The sequence below is a fragment of the Phocoena sinus genome, chromosome 2, assembly GCF_008692025.1.
Source record: "Phocoena sinus isolate mPhoSin1 chromosome 2, mPhoSin1.pri, whole genome shotgun sequence".
Classification (NCBI taxonomy): domain Eukaryota; kingdom Metazoa; phylum Chordata; class Mammalia; order Artiodactyla; family Phocoenidae; genus Phocoena; species Phocoena sinus.
The window spans coordinates 33,658,806-33,679,383 of NC_045764.1; the positions used below are offsets into that span (position 1 = coordinate 33,658,806).

At 46.4% G+C, this 20,578-nt stretch overlaps 1 protein-coding gene and 1 long non-coding RNA gene across 2 annotated transcripts in view; one reads left to right on the forward strand and one right to left on the reverse strand.

Moving 5' to 3' along the window:
* Positions 1-3,552: 3,552 nt before the first annotated feature.
* On the reverse strand, positions 3,553-11,637 carry LOC116749801. The gene is made up of 2 exons (XR_004348697.1): positions 10,079-11,637; positions 3,553-4,390 (listed from the first exon to the last, which is right to left on the reverse strand). It is a non-coding gene; the product is annotated as an uncharacterized LOC116749801 (long non-coding RNA).
* Positions 8,915-20,578, forward strand: part of ABHD17C (abhydrolase domain containing 17C, depalmitoylase) — a 57,583-nt gene continuing 45,919 nt past the window's right edge. Inside the window, exon 1 of the mRNA XM_032624561.1 lies at positions 8,915-9,618. Coding sequence (XP_032480452.1) covers positions 9,029-9,618 — 590 coding nt within the window. The 5' untranslated portion in view covers positions 8,915-9,028. The remainder of the gene's footprint in view (positions 9,619-20,578) is intronic.

The following is a 20,578-nucleotide window of genomic DNA, read 5'->3' on the forward strand; positions in this document are numbered from 1 at the left end:
GGCTTCAATTAACCAAGCTTCTTCTCAGTTATTATTATATTATCCATATTTATAGCATTTGACATTTCCACAGTGCTCTTTAATCATACTGTATGTGGGTTGCCTTAATCTAAATCTTTCAACATACTTGGGATACTGGCTGTTCCTGTTCTCTGGATCTTCCAGATGGAGAAACTAGGCATGGACCAGTATCCAATGATAGAATTTGAGAGTTAGTCCCAAGTCATTTGGACAGGCCAGTGGTGGTTAAGCATTCACACCAAAAAGCAAAGGCCTGCTGGGTAAAGTTGGGTAGGTCAATGGGATGCTAAGACATGGGACTGAAGGCAAGAAGACACTGTCTTTAGTTCAAAGGTCTGAGGACTGGACTTGCCCAGCCAGAGCAATGGAATCTCTGGAGCTAAGTGTCCTGGCAACCACTATTCTATCAAGGCAAGAGCTGTTGTAGCACTTCTGCTACCATTAAGCTGAGTTAACTCTGACGCCCTTGCTCCTTCTTCCTTGGGTCTAATAGTTCTCTAGGCTCTCTTGGCTGGACAGTGGAGCTTGGGGCAGGGAAGGGAGGGTTGTCTGAATCTGAGATACTGAATATAGGGCCCCACAAGTCATGTGGGCTGTCCCGTCAAAGGAATGGGTAACAAGAGAATCTGTAAGAGGTTCGATGGGAGGGAAGAAGGGTGAAGGAACAGGAAGTTGTAGTCAGGGAAAGGAATGGCAACCTCCCAGGAAATGAAACAGTGCCACGTAATAACAAGGGCCAGGTGGTGACAACGTTTAGGTCAGAAGAAATGAGGCAGCAGAGAATTGTGAGGTGAGGCTCTTCACTTGGAGTGCTGTCACTGTGAGCACCACCTTCATCATAGGGAAGGGAGGCAGAGAAGGGAGGAGAGAAGGAGGGTAAACCCGCTGCAAAAGGAAAACCCACCACGGAGGAGAAAAGCACATTCCTGGGCTAGGCAGGTACCAACACTGTGAAAGCCTGTGCAACCAGATAATATGGACTCCAAGAGAGAAGAAGAAATGGTTCTTGAGGCTGGGGTGTGGGTTATCTTGTTCATCTTTGTATTTCCTGCAGAAACCACCATATTTCTGGCACATAGTAAGTCTTGGTAGAGCTCTGCTTAACTCAATTGTAATAAAATTATTTTCTCATGTAAATGGAAAATTACTTTATCTTTGGGATGTTAATCTTTGAAGAATCTTAAACTAGCCAGAAGAACGTTTTCATTATTCTAAAGTACTTTCTTTCCTCCTTCCCCCGCCCCTTGTTTGGTTTATAATAACCTTTATTATTCCTTTTAAGTTATAAAATAAAACACGCCCAGAACTAAAAGAATATACACATCTACCAGAAACAACCAACCAACCAAACCAAAACAAAACCCCCATAATCTCATTGACCAGTGATTTTTTTTCTGGGCCTAAAATTTTAAAGTGTATTTACATATTGTTGTACATATTTTTGTGTTGTTCTCACTCAAAATATTGTGGCTATTTTCCTATGATAACAAATATGGTTCTTTCATTTCAGTTTTAATGGCACATACTGGTCCATTGCCTGAATGTGCTATCATTTTCTTTTTTAGACTTTGATGTTCTCAATGTTTTGCTTTGCTTTTTTTGCCCTTCTAAACTACGCTGTCATAAACATCCTAGTATTTAAAAATCTATGCGCAAAATGGATTATTTCCTTAGGCTAAATTTCAACATGAATCACTTGATTACCAATTTGACTTGTTTTAAGCGTTTTGATATATATTGTCAAGCTTCCTTCCAGAAAGTTATATCAATTAATACTTCCACCAGGAAGTTGTACCTGAGAGTGCTTCCTTTTCTATATCGTATCCAACAGAGCACTAGTGTTTTTTATTCCTTTTTCTTTTTTTTAATTTGGGTCAATGCAAGAAGGTTAAAAGTAAACTTTTACAATTTGCTTTTTTAAACTGTGTCTGAACTTTTTTCATATACATATTGGTTATTTGTACTCCTTTTTATAAAATGCTTGTTCATATATTTTGTCCATTTTCCACATTGGGGTGTTTTGTCTTTTTTTTTAAAATGAATTCATGGCAAATATTTTGGCCTAGTTTTTCAAAATCCTAAAAGTCAAAAAAATGTAAATTTTTTATTATGGGAAATTTCCAATATATACAAAAGTAGAGAGACTTGTATATGAAACCTTCATGTACTCATCAACTCAGCACCCAGATTCGACAATTATCAACTCATAGCTAATCAATCTTGTTTCTTTTTTTTTTTTTTTTGGTAGCAAATCTTCAACATCATCTCATTTCATCTGTAAATATTTCAGTATATAGAAGACTGAAAATTATGTAGTCAAATTCACCAATTTTTTCCTTTGTGGTTTCTGCCTTTGGTGTTAAGCTCAAAAATATATAAATTTTCATCTGTATTTTCCAGTTGTCGTTTGGTTTCCTTTTAAAAAATCTTTGATTTTTTTGATCCATCAGGATTGAACTTTATCTTTTTTTCAAATATTTAACCAATTATCGAAATAAGTTAATATAATCCTACAAATTTGGAATATCAACTTTATCACACCTGAAATATTTACAGACAGCTAGATCTGTCCGGTCTTATGCTAGTATTACTTTTTTTGAGTATGTTCTTTCATTATTATAAATTCCCTGAATAACACTATAGATCAATCATTCATGTACACTGTTTTCATGTGCAATTATCCAAAATTCTGGAAAAAAAAAACCAAAACCTTAAAATTGAAGCCTTGATATTGTTCATTATCACCTTAAAATTAGATTTGCAAGCTCAGCATATGAAAGGCTGTTCCTTCCTACTTCCCATTTTAAAAAAATCACTTATATAAACTATTACATCTTTGCACATTAAAAAAGCAATTAGAAATTACTAGAAATTGAATTCCAATAACTAGTAAATCTGTTTTGGATTCCTATTACGTGCTAGGACATAATGTTTGGTGCTGATTGTACAGGGAAAAGCAAGATGGACACAACTCCTATCTTCAAGTATCTTACCAAGTCCAAATTCTGTGATCAATTTCAGGGACTCTGGACCTCCTATTAAGAATCCGTGAATAGGTGATAGGATGAGACTAGTTAGAAATGCAGGTCTGAGGACCTAATCATCCATGAGAAGAATGGAACTGTGAAAACACCTATCTGTGTGTTGCTGGTGTTTTATTTCTTTCAATCCTTATCTCTGCAGTGCTTTCTCAGCATTTCATGGATCTCCTGAGCTCTCCCCAGCTGGGTTCCAGTGACCTCATTTACAACACTTTTGATAAGAGCCCTCCGGCTGAAAAAGGTTCTGGGAAAAGGTACTTTGCCTCCAAAAGCTTTTAGTTGAATGGTGGGCCCTTCCCCTAATTAACACGGGCTTAGATTTCCTGGAATTGCCTCAAGTGTCATCTATACTATTTTCAAAATTATAAGCTTGATTTTCTTCACATTTCCAATGCATTTAATAGATATCGTCTCAAAAATCTATCCCATCTTCAGGCATACTTTAATATTTTTTTTAAATGGGGGAAAAAGCAGGATTCAGGCAAAACTGTTCCATTGTTCATCAACCAATATTCTTTGATTTTATTGAGAAAGCAGTTAAGAACAACGTAAGATCTTTTGTTTCTGATTCCTGAATCCGATTCCTAATTATTGCATGAGGCTACGGGTAACAAAATACTCAACTACAGTTACATAAAGTGACTTATCATTCTCACAGAATAAGAAGCCGCCGAGATGAAGGCAAAGCTGGGCAGCTATTCAACGATGCCACGAAGGATCTAGAATTTTATCTTTCTTCTCCACCATCTTCAACTATGAAATTCACCCTCATAGTGGCAAGGTGGCTCCCATAGCTCTAATAATAATAATGCCTGCAACCCAAGTGGGAACCAAGGGGAAGGGCAAAGAGGAACATTCCAGATGAGTCTGGCTCTGTTAAGTCTTTCCAGAAGCTCTGCAAAACTCTCCACATAGAGACTAGTAGCCAGAACTGTGTCCTGTGGCCATCTTCACAGCAGGGAAGGCCAGGTGACTGTGCATCTTAGCTGGGAGCATCGTTACCCAGAACAAAACCTGAGCTCTGTTGATAAGAAAGATGGGGAGAATGCCACAACTCCTCATACGGAGGGCGTGTGTAGTCTATTCCTGCAGGGGGATGCTGGCATGGGCTTTGGACTTCTGTGTCTTCCACAAAGCCTGTCCTTCAATAATACTGCCCAAAACAGAAGGTACAGTCTTGATCTCTTGATGCACTCACTAAATCACTCACTCATTCTTTACTTGATCAATTTAATAAATATTTACTGAGCATCTTCTTTTAGCCAGGCATGGAAGAAACAGTGGTGACCAAAATAGGCATGATCCTTGCCCTCAGAGAGCATCCAGTCCTAAATTTAAAAAAAAGAAAAGAAAAGCAAAAGTAAAACAGGGCACTCATTTTTTTTTTTTTTTTTTTTTTCCTAATTTGGCTGTGCCACCCGGCTTGCGGGATCTTAATTCCCCGACCAGGGATTGAACCAGGGCCCTGGCAGTGACAGCACCGCGTCCTAACCAGTGGACCACCAGGGAATTCCTGGGGGGCAATGTATCTTAGATTTCTCTTTTACCTTTCATCGAAACCACCATATTCAGTTTTGAAGCATAAATCTCCTCCTCTTACGGTCAGTGAAAAATGGATCATTCTCCTCTACACTGCTGACACAACTGAGGCCATCTCGACCCACTCAAAATCAAGCCGACCGATCTGGTAGAAAAGTTCAGTGTGTAAAGGGCCAATACTAAACAATTTGAGACCAAGGCATTTAGCTACTTGGAATATCGTTTAGTTTACGGACCCAGACTGGCTTAGCAGGATGCAGAGTTAGTCTGAGCAGCGGACCAATGAGCTTGTGGAGGGCAGGAGGGACTGTGTCTTAGCCACCTTTGCATTCTGCACATCAGCTCAGTGACCGAATCATGGTAAGTAGCTAGTAAATACGTTTGCTGATCTAGACCCAAACTTAACGTCTTTCTCTACTAAAATGTAGGAAGAGCCAAAGAGACATTCTTTAAGGGCAAAGTGAACAGCTAGTAATCCCTGACTTTTGCATTCTATAGGGCAAATTTATTCTTCCTGTGCTGCATGTTGAAGTTCGCCAACCAATATGCCAAGGCACGCAGCCACATTTGTTGTGGGTGTGAGAGGCGTGCAGATATTGAACCCCTTCTGTCTGGGGAGGCACCCTCCCTGGGTGGGAGGGGGCATTGTCTCAAGGGGCCACACAAACTTGACCATGACTATGTGTGGCATGGGGTGAGAAACATTTGGGAGCTCTATTCTATGGCACAGATAACATTTTGGTTTTAGGTGAAACTTCATGAAGTTTGAATAACTTAAAAACAGATTTCAAATACATAGTTTGAACAGTCTTTGTCAACCAGATTTTTCTTTAGCCAAGTTTTTGAATAGTTCAGAAACATGTAAAAATGATTTGGTGAAGACATGGTCTTTTGAAACCAGGCCTGGAAGGTTATTGAAATCAATATGGGCAATTTCATTTAAAAAAGGGTCTCAATTTAATATTCCCACAAACCTGAACCAACATACTCTCCAGGGAAATAAATGCTCTGTTTGTTTTTTTTTAACATCTTTATTGGAGTATTATTGCTTTACAATGGTGCGTTAGTTTCTGCTGTATAACAAAGTGAATCAGCTATATGTATACATATATGCCCATATCTCCTCCCTCTTGCATCTCCCTCCCACAATAAATGCTCTTTGAATCCACCTCTGTGTAGCCTTCCAAGAGGATGAAAATAAAAACCAGGCTTTTATTTATTTACTTATTTATTGGTATTTTACTCCATGACACTCCACAAATCCTTTAGGGATGTAAAAAAACAAATATCTGACTTTAAAATTTTCCTAACAATATTAACACTACTGCTACCAGGCCATCTGGAATATAAAGCTGGTCTCTTCCACCAGCTGCACGTTATACGCACCTACTTGGGACTCTCACTCTTTCATGAACTGCCATGCTATTCAAGTCCCATCAAAAGACAGATGAGGAGAGCAGTATTGGAGAAAGACTGACCAAGGGGCATGTTAAAACACTTTTTCATTTCAGTTCCTCAAATCCTATTTTATTCTGAATAAGACTAGGGAATAACACACTTGGCTATCACCTTACCTTCCCACAGAAATATCACCATGGAACCAGGATTCAAAACCATTCCCTTAGCTTTTACAGGGATTTGGGGTTTTTTTTGATTGTTCTGTTTTGTTTTGAATGCATGGGGAAAAGTGTTCTGAATCTTCTGCCAATACTTTAATTAAATTGTAAGGTACTTGAGAGCAGGGGCTGTCTTATCTTTATAGCTTCAGCACAAAAGTTCTAACATCTTAGGTGCTGTGAGCATGAAAAACATTACGTCAGTATATGTTGAATACAAGAAACAAAGTGCCTAAACAGTAGCAAGTTATAAAGCTTTTTAGAAAGGGAAACCTAATCTCCAGAAGATAAAATTTGGTTTGGGGTGAAACATCACCAAGTGCAAATAACGTTAAAATAGCACTTCAAATATTTAGTCTGAACAGGCTTTGCCAACCAAGTTTTCTTTAGCCCAAGTTTTTGGACAGTTTCAAAAACATTTAATAACTATTAATATTTTAGTGAAGAAATAACCTTTTAAAACCAGGTCCTGAAGGTTATAGAAATCAGTATGGGGACTTCCCTGGTGGTGCAGTGGTTAAGAATCTGCCTACCAATGCAGGGGACACGGGTTCGATCCCTGGTCTGGGAAGATCCCACATGTCGCAGAGCAACTAAGCCTGCGCTCTAGAGCCCGTGAGCCACAACTACTGAGCCTGCGTGCCGCCACTACGGAAGCCTGTGCACCTAGAGCCTGTGCTCCGCAACAAGAGAAGCCACCACAATGAGAAGCCCGTGTACCGCATCGAAGAGTAGTCCCTGCTCACAACTAGAGAAAGCTCGTGTGCAGCAGTGAAGACCCAACACAGCCAAATAAAGAAAGAAAGAAAAAAGAAATCAGTATGGGTAAATTCATTTAGATGAAGGTGCTCAAAAATACACCTTCGACTGATGGCGCAGTGGTTGAGTCCGCCTGCCGATGCAGGGGACATGGGTTCGTGCCCCGGTCTGGGAAGATCCCACATGCTGCGGAGCGGTGCACGTCCGGAGCCTGTGCTCCACAACGGGAGAGGCCACAACAGTGAGAGGCCCGCGTACCGCAAAAAAAAAAAATACACCTTCGGGGCTTCCCGCCTGACGATGCAGGGGACACGGGTTTGTGCCCCGGTCCAGGAAGATCCCACATGCCGCGGAGCGGCTAGGCCCGTGAGCCATGGCCGCTGAGCCTGCGCGTCCGGAGCCTGTGCTCCGCAACGGGAGAGGCCACAACAGTGAGAGGCCCGCATACCACAAAAAAATTAATAATTAAAAAAACACCTTCCACAAAAGCCACAACAATGTTTAAATTCTCCTGGATGTCTGTGAGTTAAAACAACAGATCCAGAGTGGTGATGCTGGCAACTTCCATGTGTTTAGCTGCCCTGCTGGCAGTCCAGGAAGGGTATCTCCTGTCAATTCCTGAAAGAGAATTCAGCTGCCAATTCAGGAGGAGAAAGGAAGGATAGAAGGCTCTGCGAAGTTGGCACCGGAGCTTACTCAGTCTCAAGGCACTGAGAGTAATATTTGGAGGGGGGAAAAATTACTTAAAGGTGCATGCCAAGATTACAATGGATTTAAATCATTATAAAATCTTTCCTGATCAAGACCATTAAAAATCCGGGGCCCGAGAAACAAGCCTTGAGAAACTAGCGCTGTAAAGGACGCCTAGTTGCTACTAGAAAATCTAAGGCCCGTGGGATTAGAAATGACAACGGCCACGTGATATATTGCTAACTGTACAGCGCGGCCCTGTTATAGTAGCTGACTTTTATAGATACAGGGATTTACTAAAGGCCCAGTCATGTCCCTAGGAAAGCAATACTGTGGCTACATATGCAGAAACAGCCTCCTGTAACAGGGAAATACAGCGATCGCCGCTCTACCCCACACCACCAGTACCCTTTATGGTCCTATGACTTTGGGAAGAGGCAGTTCAGAAAGCACCACGGACCCAAAGAGTCAAGTATTTCAGGTTCATTCCAACTCTCTTCCACTCGTTAAATTTTCAATAGATTCCCAAGAACCTCCATGCATGAGAAAACTTGGATTTGAGGAAGGGAATTTCAGGGGGAGGGGAGAGAGGGGAATGGTCCGATCGGGGAGGATACCCGCGCCACTTCCACTGTCCGGCCTGGGGATCGGCCCACCTGCCCCACGTGCCTAAGCCCGGGTGCCCCGCTCCTCCGGGTCCCTGCGCTCCCGGAGAGCCCCTGTCGGCCCCAGGTCGTGCTTCCCAGGGGGCTAAAGGTGCCGGCGCCCCCTCCAGGGTCCCCTCTGGGGATCTAACCCCTTGCCCCCCACGCAGACACCTAAGCCGGGCGCCCCATGTTCCGGGCCCCGGTCCGTCCCGGGGAGGAGGACTCGCTTCCCAGGCCAGAGCAGGTGCCCGCGCCCTCACACGCGGAGTCGGAGGAGGTGGCCGGGGAGCCCCGCCCAGATGCCGAGCCCGGCGCCGGGGCCCGGCCGGGGCGCGGGCGCTCGGTAACCCGGAAGTGGCGGCGGTGGCGGCGGTCGTGCGGGAGCGGGGGCCTGGGGGCGGTGCGCTCGAGCCGGCATGGCCGCCGCCGCCGCCCGCTTTGTGTGCAGCGCGCGGGCCCCGGCCGCCCGCGCCTCGCCCGGCCCGCGGGGCCGCCGCTGACCCGCCCCGACTCTAAGCTCGGCGCCCGCCGGGCCGGCCCCGCCTCCCTCCTCCTGCCCTTCCCCTCCCCCCCGTCCTCCTGCCGCCGGGCGGGCGGGCAGCAGCCGCCCTCCGTGCTCTGCTCGCGCGCTCCTCGCCGCGCGCCCGCCCGCCCTCGCACCCGAGCCAGCCTGCCTGCCTGCCGTACTGGCGGCGGCGGGCTCGAGGCCGCCCCGATGCCCGAGCCAGGCCCCAGGATGAACGGCTTCTCGCTGGGCGAGCTGTGCTGGCTCTTCTGCTGCCCGCCCTGCCCGAGCCGCATCGCCGCCAAGCTGGCCTTCCTGCCGCCCGAGCCCACCTACACGGTGCTGGCGCCCGAGCAGCGCGGCCCCGGCGCCCGCGCCCCGGCCTCGGCCGCCGCCGCCGCCGCCACCGCCGCGGCCCAGCCGGCGCCGCAGCAGCCCGAGGAGGGCGCGGGCTCGGGGCCCGGCGCGTGCAGCCTGCACCTGAGTGAGCGCGCCGACTGGCAGTACTCGCAGCGCGAGCTGGACGCCGTCGAGGTCTTCTTCTCGCGCACGGCCCGGGACAACCGGCTCGGCTGCATGTTCGTGCGCTGCGCGCCCTCCAGCCGCTACACGCTGCTCTTCTCGCACGGCAACGCCGTGGACCTCGGCCAGATGTGCAGCTTCTACATCGGCCTCGGCTCGCGCATCAACTGCAACATCTTCTCCTACGACTACTCGGGCTACGGCGTCAGCTCGGGCAAGCCCTCCGAGAAGAACCTCTACGCCGACATCGACGCCGCGTGGCAGGCGCTACGCACCCGGTGAGCCCGGCGGCGGTCGCCAGGCCTGGCCTGCCACTGCGGGGAGGCGGGCGGGGGGGTCCCCTGGGGGCCTCTGGGGCGGCCTGAGAGGAAAGGGGCCCCTCGTCCGGGGCTGTGGGCGAGCAGAGACCCCCCCACCCCACCCGCCGCCCCGCGGCCGCCGTGGATTCTCTTTTCTTCTCGCTCCCTGGCTTTCTCTCACCCCCTCCAAAAACTCCGCCAGCCCTCGGGTTCCTGGAGAGTTCGGACTCGGAGGATTTTGCCTGCTTTGGCGCGCCCGGGTGCCCCCGATCCACCGGCTGGGTCTTTTGTGGTTCTGGTTACCGCAAGTGGCAACGTTGGGGTGCTTAAATACCGGGCAGAAACAGCTTGGTTCGCGTTTAGTTTGTGTGAGCTGGCAGCCAGAGGCTGGAGGTCCTCAGGCTGAAGTGACCTTGGGGAAGGCGCGCGAGTCTCATACCTCTGTTTCCTTCCTTGTAAAATCAGGGGGCGAGACGGGAAGACTTCCAAAAGACGTTCCGGTTGTAAAGTGCTCGGCGGGGCCGTGTCTGGGCATCCGTGGAGTCAGCCGCAGGGTCGGGTGGTGTGAAGTTTGCCTCCTGGTGGGGCTGAGTAGCTGGCACTGCGGGCAGGGAGTTAGCTCGTGCCTGTGGGCCTGGCACCTTCCTCAGAGCCTCAGTAAAAACCCAGGATGAGTTGGAATCTTACGGTACAGGGTTTGGGGAATCTCTTGACCTTGAGTTAGCATTCACAGGAGAACTACAAAGTATTTTATCGAGGGAGGGCCTTTTTTGTGCAAGGCAGAAATTGGGGGCGTGGTTTCGGGGCTAGACCTAGTAAGACCAGCAAACAAAACTTGAGTGTTAGTCCGAGTGAGGCAGAAGTCTGGTAAGTGGGCAAGTCGTGTCACCTGTTCGTGCTCCGGTTTGGGTATCTATGATTTTGCCCCAGCCACCTGGTACCAGGGATGGTGAAAATACCTGAGATCATGTCTCCTATGACATCCGATTGCTTCAGATGAAAGAGTCCCCAGAATAAGTTTAATTGGCACTGTTATGGCTATTGACACGTATAGTCTTTATCTAAAATGTGATTGCTCGGCTCATACAGACTGCCAACATTAGTGCTTTTTGTCTCCATTCCTGTTCATACATACGCTCATAAATTACCCTGTGCCTTTCTGGGAAGATGACTTGTCCAACAGGGAAGTACTTAGGATTCAATATGTTGCTTATTCACGTTCTCCTGAAGTCCTGAAGGAGTTCATTTGGATGATAGCTTTTTGAAAGTGGTTTAGGCTGAGATGGTACCATAGGCAGAGACACTGAGTCAGAATCTACAAGTTAAAAAGCCACCTGTTCCAGTAAAGGGTTTCAAAAGTATGTGTGTCACACACAATCAATAGATTGCTAGAATTTGCTGTTGGTAAAGGTATTAAAAATAAGGGTTGGCATTAGATCTTTTTAAAGTGAAACATTAAAATCCTACCTTGAATAGGTCTTATGATAAAATTTCTGCAGAACACTGTTCCTGTATGTGCCTGTCTGGATTAGAATGAAATCCTTTCAGATATGCGTGTCTGGATTAGAATGAAATCCTTTCAGATGTAAGGCTAACCCTTTGCCCTGAATATGCAGGTGTGTCTGTGTTACAACATATGTGAGGCATAGTTATTTCCTGGAGACTTGTCATATTTAATTTAATTAAGGGCATTGTTTTAGGTAAGGTTAAATTTTGAATTATGTGCTGGTATAGCTTAACTTTGCCCAGGATTTATTTAACTTTATACCAGAACTCATGTCTAGATTGAGTTACTCACCTGTAAAATAGGTTAGAACTTAAAGGCTAAGTGAGAATCTTAGGATTTGAAGAAACCTTTCAAATCTTCTTGTCCTGTGCTTTTCAAACATTTTTGGATTGTGACCCCACAATAAACACATTTTACATCTAGATCAAGCGCACACATACACATCTGTGTCTATATATCAGAAGCAAATGTCTCACAAAACAATATTTTTGCCTGTGGGCAATACACATGCAGACTATGCTTTTTTTTTTTTTTAAATAAATATATTTATTTATTTTTGACTGTGTTGGGTCTTTGTTGCTGCGCGCGAGGTTTCTCTAGTTGCGGCGTGCGAGGTTTCTCTAGTTGTGGCGAGCGGGGGCTACTCTTCGTTGTGGTGTGTGGGCTTCTCATTGCAGGGGCTTCTCTTGTTGCGGAGCACAGGCTGTAGGCACACGGGCTTCAGTAGTTGTGGCACACAGGCTCCGTAGTTGTGGCTCGCGGGCTCTAGAGCGCAGGCTCCGTAGTTGTGGCGCACGGCCTTAGTTGCTCCGCAGCATGTGGGATCTTCCCGGACCAGGGTTCGAACCCATGTCCCCTGCATTGGCAGGCAGATCCTTAACCACTGTGCCACCAGGGCAGTCCCACTATGTTCTGTTTTATTTCATATTTTTTTTTTAAAGAAGAAGAAAAAGAATGCTGGTTGTGAAGGACTAAGTTGATTTCCCATATCATTTATGGACACTGTCCTTATGCACCCTCATTTGACGGAGAACTGGGGAAGAGCAGTAGGTCTCTTGACTGCTAGTTTAGTACTCTTTCCACACCATGCAGTCCTATTTATCAGATTTCTCTAGAGGTGCATTAACCTCTCTAGAGGTCTCAGTTATTCTAATAGGCTAGGAGTTACTTGACTCAGAAGCTAGGCAGTCCCTTAACCACCTCCTCTCGGCTCTCTGTAGTTTTTCTGCTCTAACCTTGTCTGGAAGATGCCCTCTTCTCTGCCCATGTACAGCTCCGTTCAGGTCATTGCCACGGCAGCAGGACCTCCCCTCCCTGCCCCATGTACCCATTGTTCTGCGGCTGCCTCAGATCGCGTTTTCCACCCCCAGCCTTCATGTCTTCCTTGGGGATCTTTCTCTTTTCTGATCTCCTGATGAGGAGAGACACTCAGAACACTGCTCCGAACACTGATTGGAGAGCCCACCCTATCCTAAACCATCTCCATCTCTGCACTCAGGTGTTATTCCCCCAGGAGGAATGTAAGGTGTGTGTGTGTCAGTGCTGTGCATCCCCCAAAGTACCCAGCCCAGTACTTGCCCTCCCTCATACTCACACCCGGCCTTTTGTATATGCCCCTTTCCTATGCCCTGAATTCTCTATCCTGTCTGGATCCTGACTGGGTTCTTGGACCCTTGGTATTCCTGTGCACCTGGTACTCAGCTCCTTTACCTGCACTTATCACACTGTGTTGCTGTGTCCTGTTGTGTGACTGCATCCCACTAAGTTGAAAGTTCCTTGAGGGCAAGGACTCCCTGTCTTCTGTTTTCCCAACAACTGGCAAAGTGCCTTAAGATAAGAGACATTCATTAAATGTTTGTTTAATGGGTTGCACATATGGGTGCCCCATAAATAGATGGGATAGATTCAAATTTTCCTAATTTTCTTACAAAGAGTTGCATCTATTTTACCCCTAGGGTTTGGTATCATGGGCATAACCACAGGCAAAGAAAGGGGTTACAATGTGTTGGCTTGAGGTCTGATCCACTTTGTATCTATTATATGCCCATGTTTGCAACATTGAAGTATCTGTATTGAACAGAAGAGTCTAACAGTAACCCTTTTGTATTTCTCTTCATCCTTTCTCCATTACTATCTGTGCGTGCTCCAGTGAGCTGCCCAGTCCTTGATGGAGGACTTCAAACACAAATACTACCTAGTATTTCCATGGGTAAAGGTAGCAAATTCCCTAAATGATGAGCAGTAGAGTGGGCCAGTAATCTAAAATAAGGGTTTGGGGAGGAAGTAAATTCTAAGGCAAAAAGGTGGTCATTGCTCTTTGGCCAAGAGATGATTATTTTAAGCATTTGAGAAATGACTGAAAAGGGTGTAGAAGAGAGGTGGGATTTGAAAGAGCCAGGGAGAGCATGGACTCAGCATGGAAGAAGTAAGTTGGTGTTTTATTAGGTTCGTACAGCTGTAGCAAAGTACCATAGACTGGGTGGCTTAAAAGCAACAAAAATTTCTCAGTTCTGGAGGCTGGAAGTCTGAGATCAGGGTGCCAGCATTGTCAGGCTCTGGTGAGAACCCTGTTTCTGGTTGCGGACTTCTCATCGTTTTCTCACACGGTGGAAGGGGCAAGGGAGCTTTCTTGGGCTGGTTTATAAGGGCACTAATCCCATTCATATGGGTTCCACCTTCATGACCTAGTCACCTTTCAAAAACCCCACCTCCTAATAACATCACCCTGTGGGTTAGGTTTCAACGTATGGGACATGTGCGTGCGCACGCACACACACACACACACACAATATTCAGCCTACCGGCAGTTGGTTTTATTTATTTTATTTATTTTTAATTAATTAATTTATTTTTTGGCTGCATTGGGTCTTTGTTGCTGTGCGCAGCCTTTCTCTAGTTGCGGCGAGCGGGGGCTACTCTTCGTTGCGATGCGCAGGCTTCTCATTGCGGTGGCTTCTCTTGTTGCAGTTGCAGAGCACAGGCTGTAGGCGCACGGGCTTCAGTAGCTGTGGCACGTAGGCTTAGTACTTGTAGCTTGTGGGCTCTAGAGTAGTTGCAGTGCACAGCTTAGTGGCTTAATTGCTCTGTGGCTTGTGGGACCTTCCCGTACCAGGGCTCGAACCCGTGTCCCCTGCATTGGCAGGTGGATTCTTTTTTTTTTGCGGTACGCGGGCCTCTCACTGTTATGGCCCCTCCCGTTGTGGAGCACAGGCTCCCGTCGCGCAGGCTCAGCGGCCATGGCTCACGGGCCCAGCCGCTCCGCGGCATGTGGGATCTTCCCGGAACGGGGCACGAACCCGTGTCCCCTGCATCGGCAGGCGGACTCTCAACCACTGCGCCACCAGGGAAGCCCGGCAGGTGGATTCTTAACCTCCATGCCACCAGGGAAGCCCCTCGGCAGTTGGTTTTAGAACAGAGAGAGACAGTTGAGAATCTAAACATGGTGGAGGCCTTGAAGGTTAGGGCATGTTTTACATTTGAGTTACTAATACACTTTATAAGCATGTTGTGACTCCAGGCGATTGAGGGAATGAATTGGAATCACTTAGAAATATCTGTAGAAAGGACACTGTGAAAATCAATGTAGCCTTATTGGAGGGTAGTGTCGTCATTTGAGCTGGTGTGATTAATTTGTGCAGTAAAGGCTGCCTGTTGGTTAAGGTGGGATTAGGTAGGCGGATTAAGCCTCCTCAGCACACATCCTTCAGGGGTCTTCTCGGATGTGAGCTGATTTAGGCTGCAGAATTGGGACCTGTGATTCAAGAGGGAGTGAATCAAGCTGATTTGAAGGTGTAAACCCAAACAAGCAAATAACCCAGAGGATGAGGTGTAAGTCAGACAGAATTTTGGCTGGAACATTTTAATCTAGAGAAACAGGAGAGTAGAGGCATTTATGATTCAATATGTTATTAGTGTTTCCCATCACCATTCACAGAAGTTGTTTTGTGCAATGACTGTGGACGAGAGAGGCATTTGGTAACACTGGCAGAGAAATTGACCTAATCAGATCAGAGAGAGGAAGGTAAATAAGAACTTGCAGGGAATTCCTTGGCGGTCTCTTGGTTAGGACTCTGCGCTTTCATTGCCAGGACCAGGGTTTGATCCCTGATCAGGGAACTAAGATGTAAGATCCCGCAAGCCGAGAGGCTGGGGTTAAGAAAAGAACTTTAAATGCCTAGGTACAAAAGGCAAGTTACAAGATACTTACTATTTCTTTCACTCATTCATTCTTTCAGCTAATAAACCATTAACCGTTGAACACACATATATTGATACTGTGATTGTACCAGACACTAAGGTTTGCTTGAGTATCGTTAATCTCAAACTGTTTCTTTTTTTGGTGAAAGGATGGACTAAATTTTAGAGGCATTTTGAATATGTAGCCATGTGTTGCTCTTTTATAACTTTTGCATCTCTGATTCATAGGATCCATACTTGGAAAATCCCTAAGTCATGGGAAGGCTGTCGTGGATGTCCTCAGGTAGTGAGAGCCTTGAAAAGCACCTTCTTCTGTTGGTTGTGAATGTTGTCTACAGTTATGACTCAGGATGGGTTTCTCCTGGGAGCAGCAAAACAGTTACTACTTTCCCGAGAGTGTTGAATGTAATGACCTAACTTCTTTATTCTCAGTTTTCTCAGAGGGAATTAATTCCACGGTGCCATTAAAGGAAGAATGCTCATGGTCTCTTCCCGAGTTTGACCGATTAGCGACAAGGAAAACAGAATGTGTTATGAACAATGTGTTATGTGAACGCACAATGATCTTTCTAGAATGGAAATAGAATATCAGCTTGCAGTTCAAGGCAGTCAGTGTGAAAATATCCCATCAGGAAGAACGCAACTCCTAAGAAGAGACCTTTTGAAACTGACATTGGTGACGTGTGTTTTGGGGGTTCACTTAGAGCCTTTTCTTTAATGTCCCCACCGCCCTTCTCCAGTGCCCTCGGGCTGTACCTGGTTCTTCAGGCTGCCCTCGCCATGCCATCAGGCAGGATTTCTTCCTCTAGCACAACCAGAATCCGCGCTGTCACCCCTATCCCACCAAAGCTTACTTTCCCATGGTTCTATTTTTTGAGGGACCTTACTTTCCTCTAGTAACCCAGATGCCAAAGATCTGACAAGCCTTTCCATGTTTCTGTGTTAACGGTCAATAACTGCTTAATGGGTTTTCTCTTCCTGTTTTTATTTAGGGCAATCTTGGAGGCTCAGTTTTCTAAAATTCAGTCTGAAAACTCTACTAGTGCAATAGCATATTGGTGGAAGAGCCCCCTCTTTTTTTTAAAATTTTCTGAAGAAGTCTTTAGAATGATACTGTCGTGAGGTCACTTAGAGCGAACCCTTAAGTTCACTCCCGACCTTCTGCTACTGCTTGCACTTCCCTCCCTCTCTCCAAATTTAGTAACTACTGTACCCATATTAATAACCCCGCATAAGACTCCAGAGTCTGGCTTCAGGAATTTTACTGTTCATCGTGGTAGCAGATTTACCTTCTCTATTGGATCTTGCTTACGCTAGTGTTGGAGGCCATAAATCTGCTCCATTTTAAGAAGCTTCATGTACATAGAGAATGGACTTGAGGACACGGGGAGGGGGAAGGGGAAGCTAGGATGAAGTGAGAGAGGGGCATTGACATATACGCACTACCAAGTGTAAAATTGATAGCTAGTGGGAAGCAGCCGCATAACACAGGGAGATCAGCTCGGTGCTTTGTGACCACCTAGAGGGGTGGGGTAGGGAGGGTGGGAGGGAGACGCAAGAGGGAGGGGCTATGGGGATATATGTATATGTATAGCTGATTCATTTTGTGATACAGCGGAAACTAACACACCATTGTAAAGCAATTCTACTCCAATAGAGATGTTAAAAAAGAAAAGAAAAGAAAAGAAGCTTCAGGTACAAGAATCCAAAGTCTCAACACAGATACACTTAGGAGATCGTGAATTGGATATCAGAATGATTTTTTTCAGGATTGCTTTAAATAATGGGTTTGCTGATTTGTAAAAGACTTAATTTGCGAAAATTAGACGTACACAAAACTTTTTGGACTAGGGAACTTAGTTCTAATTCCAGCAGTCCATCTAATCCATGATGTCACTTCCTGCAGGGAGACGCTCCACACTAATGGGCTTTACATTCCATTGTTTTAAAAGCAAGGGATTCAACTACAGTTAAGTCCGCTACATACGAACCCTCAAGTTGCGAGCTTTCAAAGATGCGAATGTGCATCTGGTTCTAGCAAGGAACCAGAACCTGTGCCATCCACGTCAGGTGTGAGTGACGTTGCAGCTCGCCCTCCGTCTCCTGTCGCTGACGATCCTTCAGCTCTACCATCCCCCACCTCCTCTCCCTCCTCCAGTCAGTAACTCTTCTTGCCTGTTCACTCGATGCCAGCCCCTGCATGCCAGCTGTTGTACTGTACTACTGCACTTTTCAAGGTACCGTGCTGTAAGAGTCAAAATGTTTTCTTTATTTTTTGCGTTACTTTTATGTATTATTTGTGTGAAAAGTATTATAAACCTATTCCAGTGCAGTACTAGAGAGTCAACTGTGTTAGTTGGGGACCTAGGCTAACTTTGTTGGACTTATGAACAAGTTGGACGTGTTTCGAACATGCTCTCAGACCGGAACTGGTTCATATGTAGGGACTTACTGTACATGGCTTCTGAGGTGCCTTCTTTACGTAAGGCTGTGTTTCATGATTTTCAGAGGAAGTGCCTCATGTTTTTGAATTTGCTTTCCCTGACTACACGGAGAAACTTGGTGGATTCAAGTCTCTACAGTGGATCTCAACCCTGGCTGCCCTTCAGCAGTTCCTGGTAGACTTTATCTTAGTGTGTGTGTGTGTGTGTATCTAGACACATGCATGTGTGTGTGTCTGTACATATATATGAGTGAGCATGTATTCATTCACATGTGTGTGCCTCTGTACGTGCACATGTGCAGCCAGGGTTGAGATGCAAGCACCTAGAAACTATAGTTAAAGACTGGTCACAATTACAATTGGTTAACACTTGAAGAAAAGAGTATGCTAGGGATGATTTTTTTATACGCGTATGTAGATGGTTTTAGTTGAAGGTCTTTGGTGGCCAGGAACCTGCTAGCGTGGACCAAGTCGGGGAGTAGTTGTTGAGAGGACACAGCCATGTTCATACTTGCAAGATTCCTGAGCCCCCTGGGGACTGAAGCTGGGGACTCGAAAGCCGTCTTGGCCCTTGGCCCTCACGCTCTCAGCTTCCTCTGTGTGAGCTGGTGCCTCCCAGCTCCTTCTCTCTGCATGCCTGGTCCATTGCTCTTTCTACAACAAGCCTCTTCCCTGTTCCTGGTCTCTGCGCATCACTTCACCCCAGCTGTGTTTACCCCCGACTCAGCTGCCCAGGAGCTGGTCTCCCTCTGGCTTCTAGATGCCTCGTTCCCATTCTTATTCTTTTGTAAAAAATTTTTATTGGAGTATATTTGATTTACAACGATGTGTTAGTATCAGGTGTACAGAAAAGTGAATCAGCCATACATATACATATATCCACTCTTTTTTAAGATTCTTTTCCCATATAGGCCATTAGAGAGCACCGAGTAGAGTTCCCTGTGCTATACAGTAGGTTCCCATTCATTATCTACTTTATATATAGTAGCGTCGTTCCATTCTTGATTCCCCCAGTTGTACCCCGGGATAGTGATGGCCGGGGCCGAGGCAGTGTAAGTGAACAGGGCTGCTCCCTCCCTGGGGATAAGGTGGGGCTGTGGCTGGGATGAGCACTGCCCCGCACAGCCATCACTAGCACTTCTGGAGGGGGTTGCCCGGGGCCGTCTCCACTCTTCACTCAGCCCCTGTGTGCCCCAGCCTGTGACTGGCCAGAGAGCACGGACCTTGAAGAATAGATCATAATTAAGAGACCTTAAACCAGGTCAGTAGACCAGTGACATGGTTGCCTCGTGACCTGCGTGTGGCTCCCTTTGTGAGCCTGGAAACGGAAGATTGTGGAAAAACGGGGCTCTCCTCTCGAGTTGCCTCCCCCCTCTCTGCCCTGCAGCAGATGCACCATCCGCCCTGCAACGGGGGCTGCTGTGCAAACGGTCTGTGGTGTGGACGGAATTCTGCACCGCCCTTGGGGCAAAGGAGACAGGGAGGCCGTGGGTGAAGGGGGCGGGGAGAGGGAGGCCCCCAGCTCTGCAGGGGCCAGTGGACTCCTGTGTCACCGAGTCACAAGAGATCCCCACCTTGAAATGATTTAATGATTCAGTTCTTCACTGAGATGATATACTGCTGGAACCGATTTGTGGCTCTTACATCAGAGTAGCTCAGGCAAGGTTAACCCCAAGGGTAACCTGAAGAGGAGTGTAGCTGCCAGCCTTCACTTTCTCTGATGTTTTTAATGGTCATGGGCAGAGGTTTTGGAGTCACACACCTGAGTTTAGGTCCTGCCTGGGCCACTTATTAACTGCTTGACCTGAGGCAAGTTTCCTAACCTTTCTGAACCTCAGTTAAAGTAATAACAGTGGTGGTCGTAGGGGCGCAAAATTGGCCACTGCAACGTGTGTCTCTTTGGCAGAAGGATTATTTGAGGCTGATTATTTGAAGAAACTGCAGCCACGGGAGAAAGCTTTGGAAAACCCCAGTAGAAGTTACCTTTCTGTAAGAGACATTTACACGTATAAGGGAAATCTCCATTTGTAAGGGTGTCTCCCCAGCTGCTCCAGGAAGGTGGGGGGAGGGGGCGTGACCTTATCTCTAGAAGCTCTTATCAGTGCAGAAGGTGAGGACTTAAATCTGCATAACAACCGCACCTTTGTTTCCTCTGCTTTTCCTGGTGACCTCCCAGAGCTGATCCCCACTGCAGTCTTGTTTTGCTTTAGCTGAAGACGATATCTAAGGTGCAGACTTCTGCCATTTCAGAGACTTACTCAGTTTTCCTGGGTCTTCCCCATATATGCATGTTATTAAACTTTTGTTTGCTTTTCTCCTGTTAATCTGTCTTCTTTCAATTTAATTAGCAGACCAGGCAAAGAACCTAGAAAGGAAGAAGGGAAAACTTTTCTGCCCCCTACATGGTAATAATAATAACCGTAACAATAACAACAGCGACCTCAGGTCAGATGCTCTAGCACACGAGGCTTTCCGAATAGTCAGGGGACAAAAAATGGGAAGCTGTTGTTGTTTAAGATCGTTGAGAGCATTAGAGCTGTAATCACCAAATGCTCAGATCACGCTGTAGACCAGACGCTTAGATCAGGTGTTAAAGAAATTGCTCCCTTCCCCCTTCTCCATACATGTAAATAATACCCCGGGCGAGGGAGCTTGATGGGCGTGGCTATAGAGGAACTGTAAAGGAGTTTTAGTTTTATTTGCAGCTAAGGGGGAAAGAGGCTCTTTGAATTTGTTCCTCTGACCTCGAGGACTCTATGTATGATGTTTTGGCTCCGGGGAGTGGTGTGCAT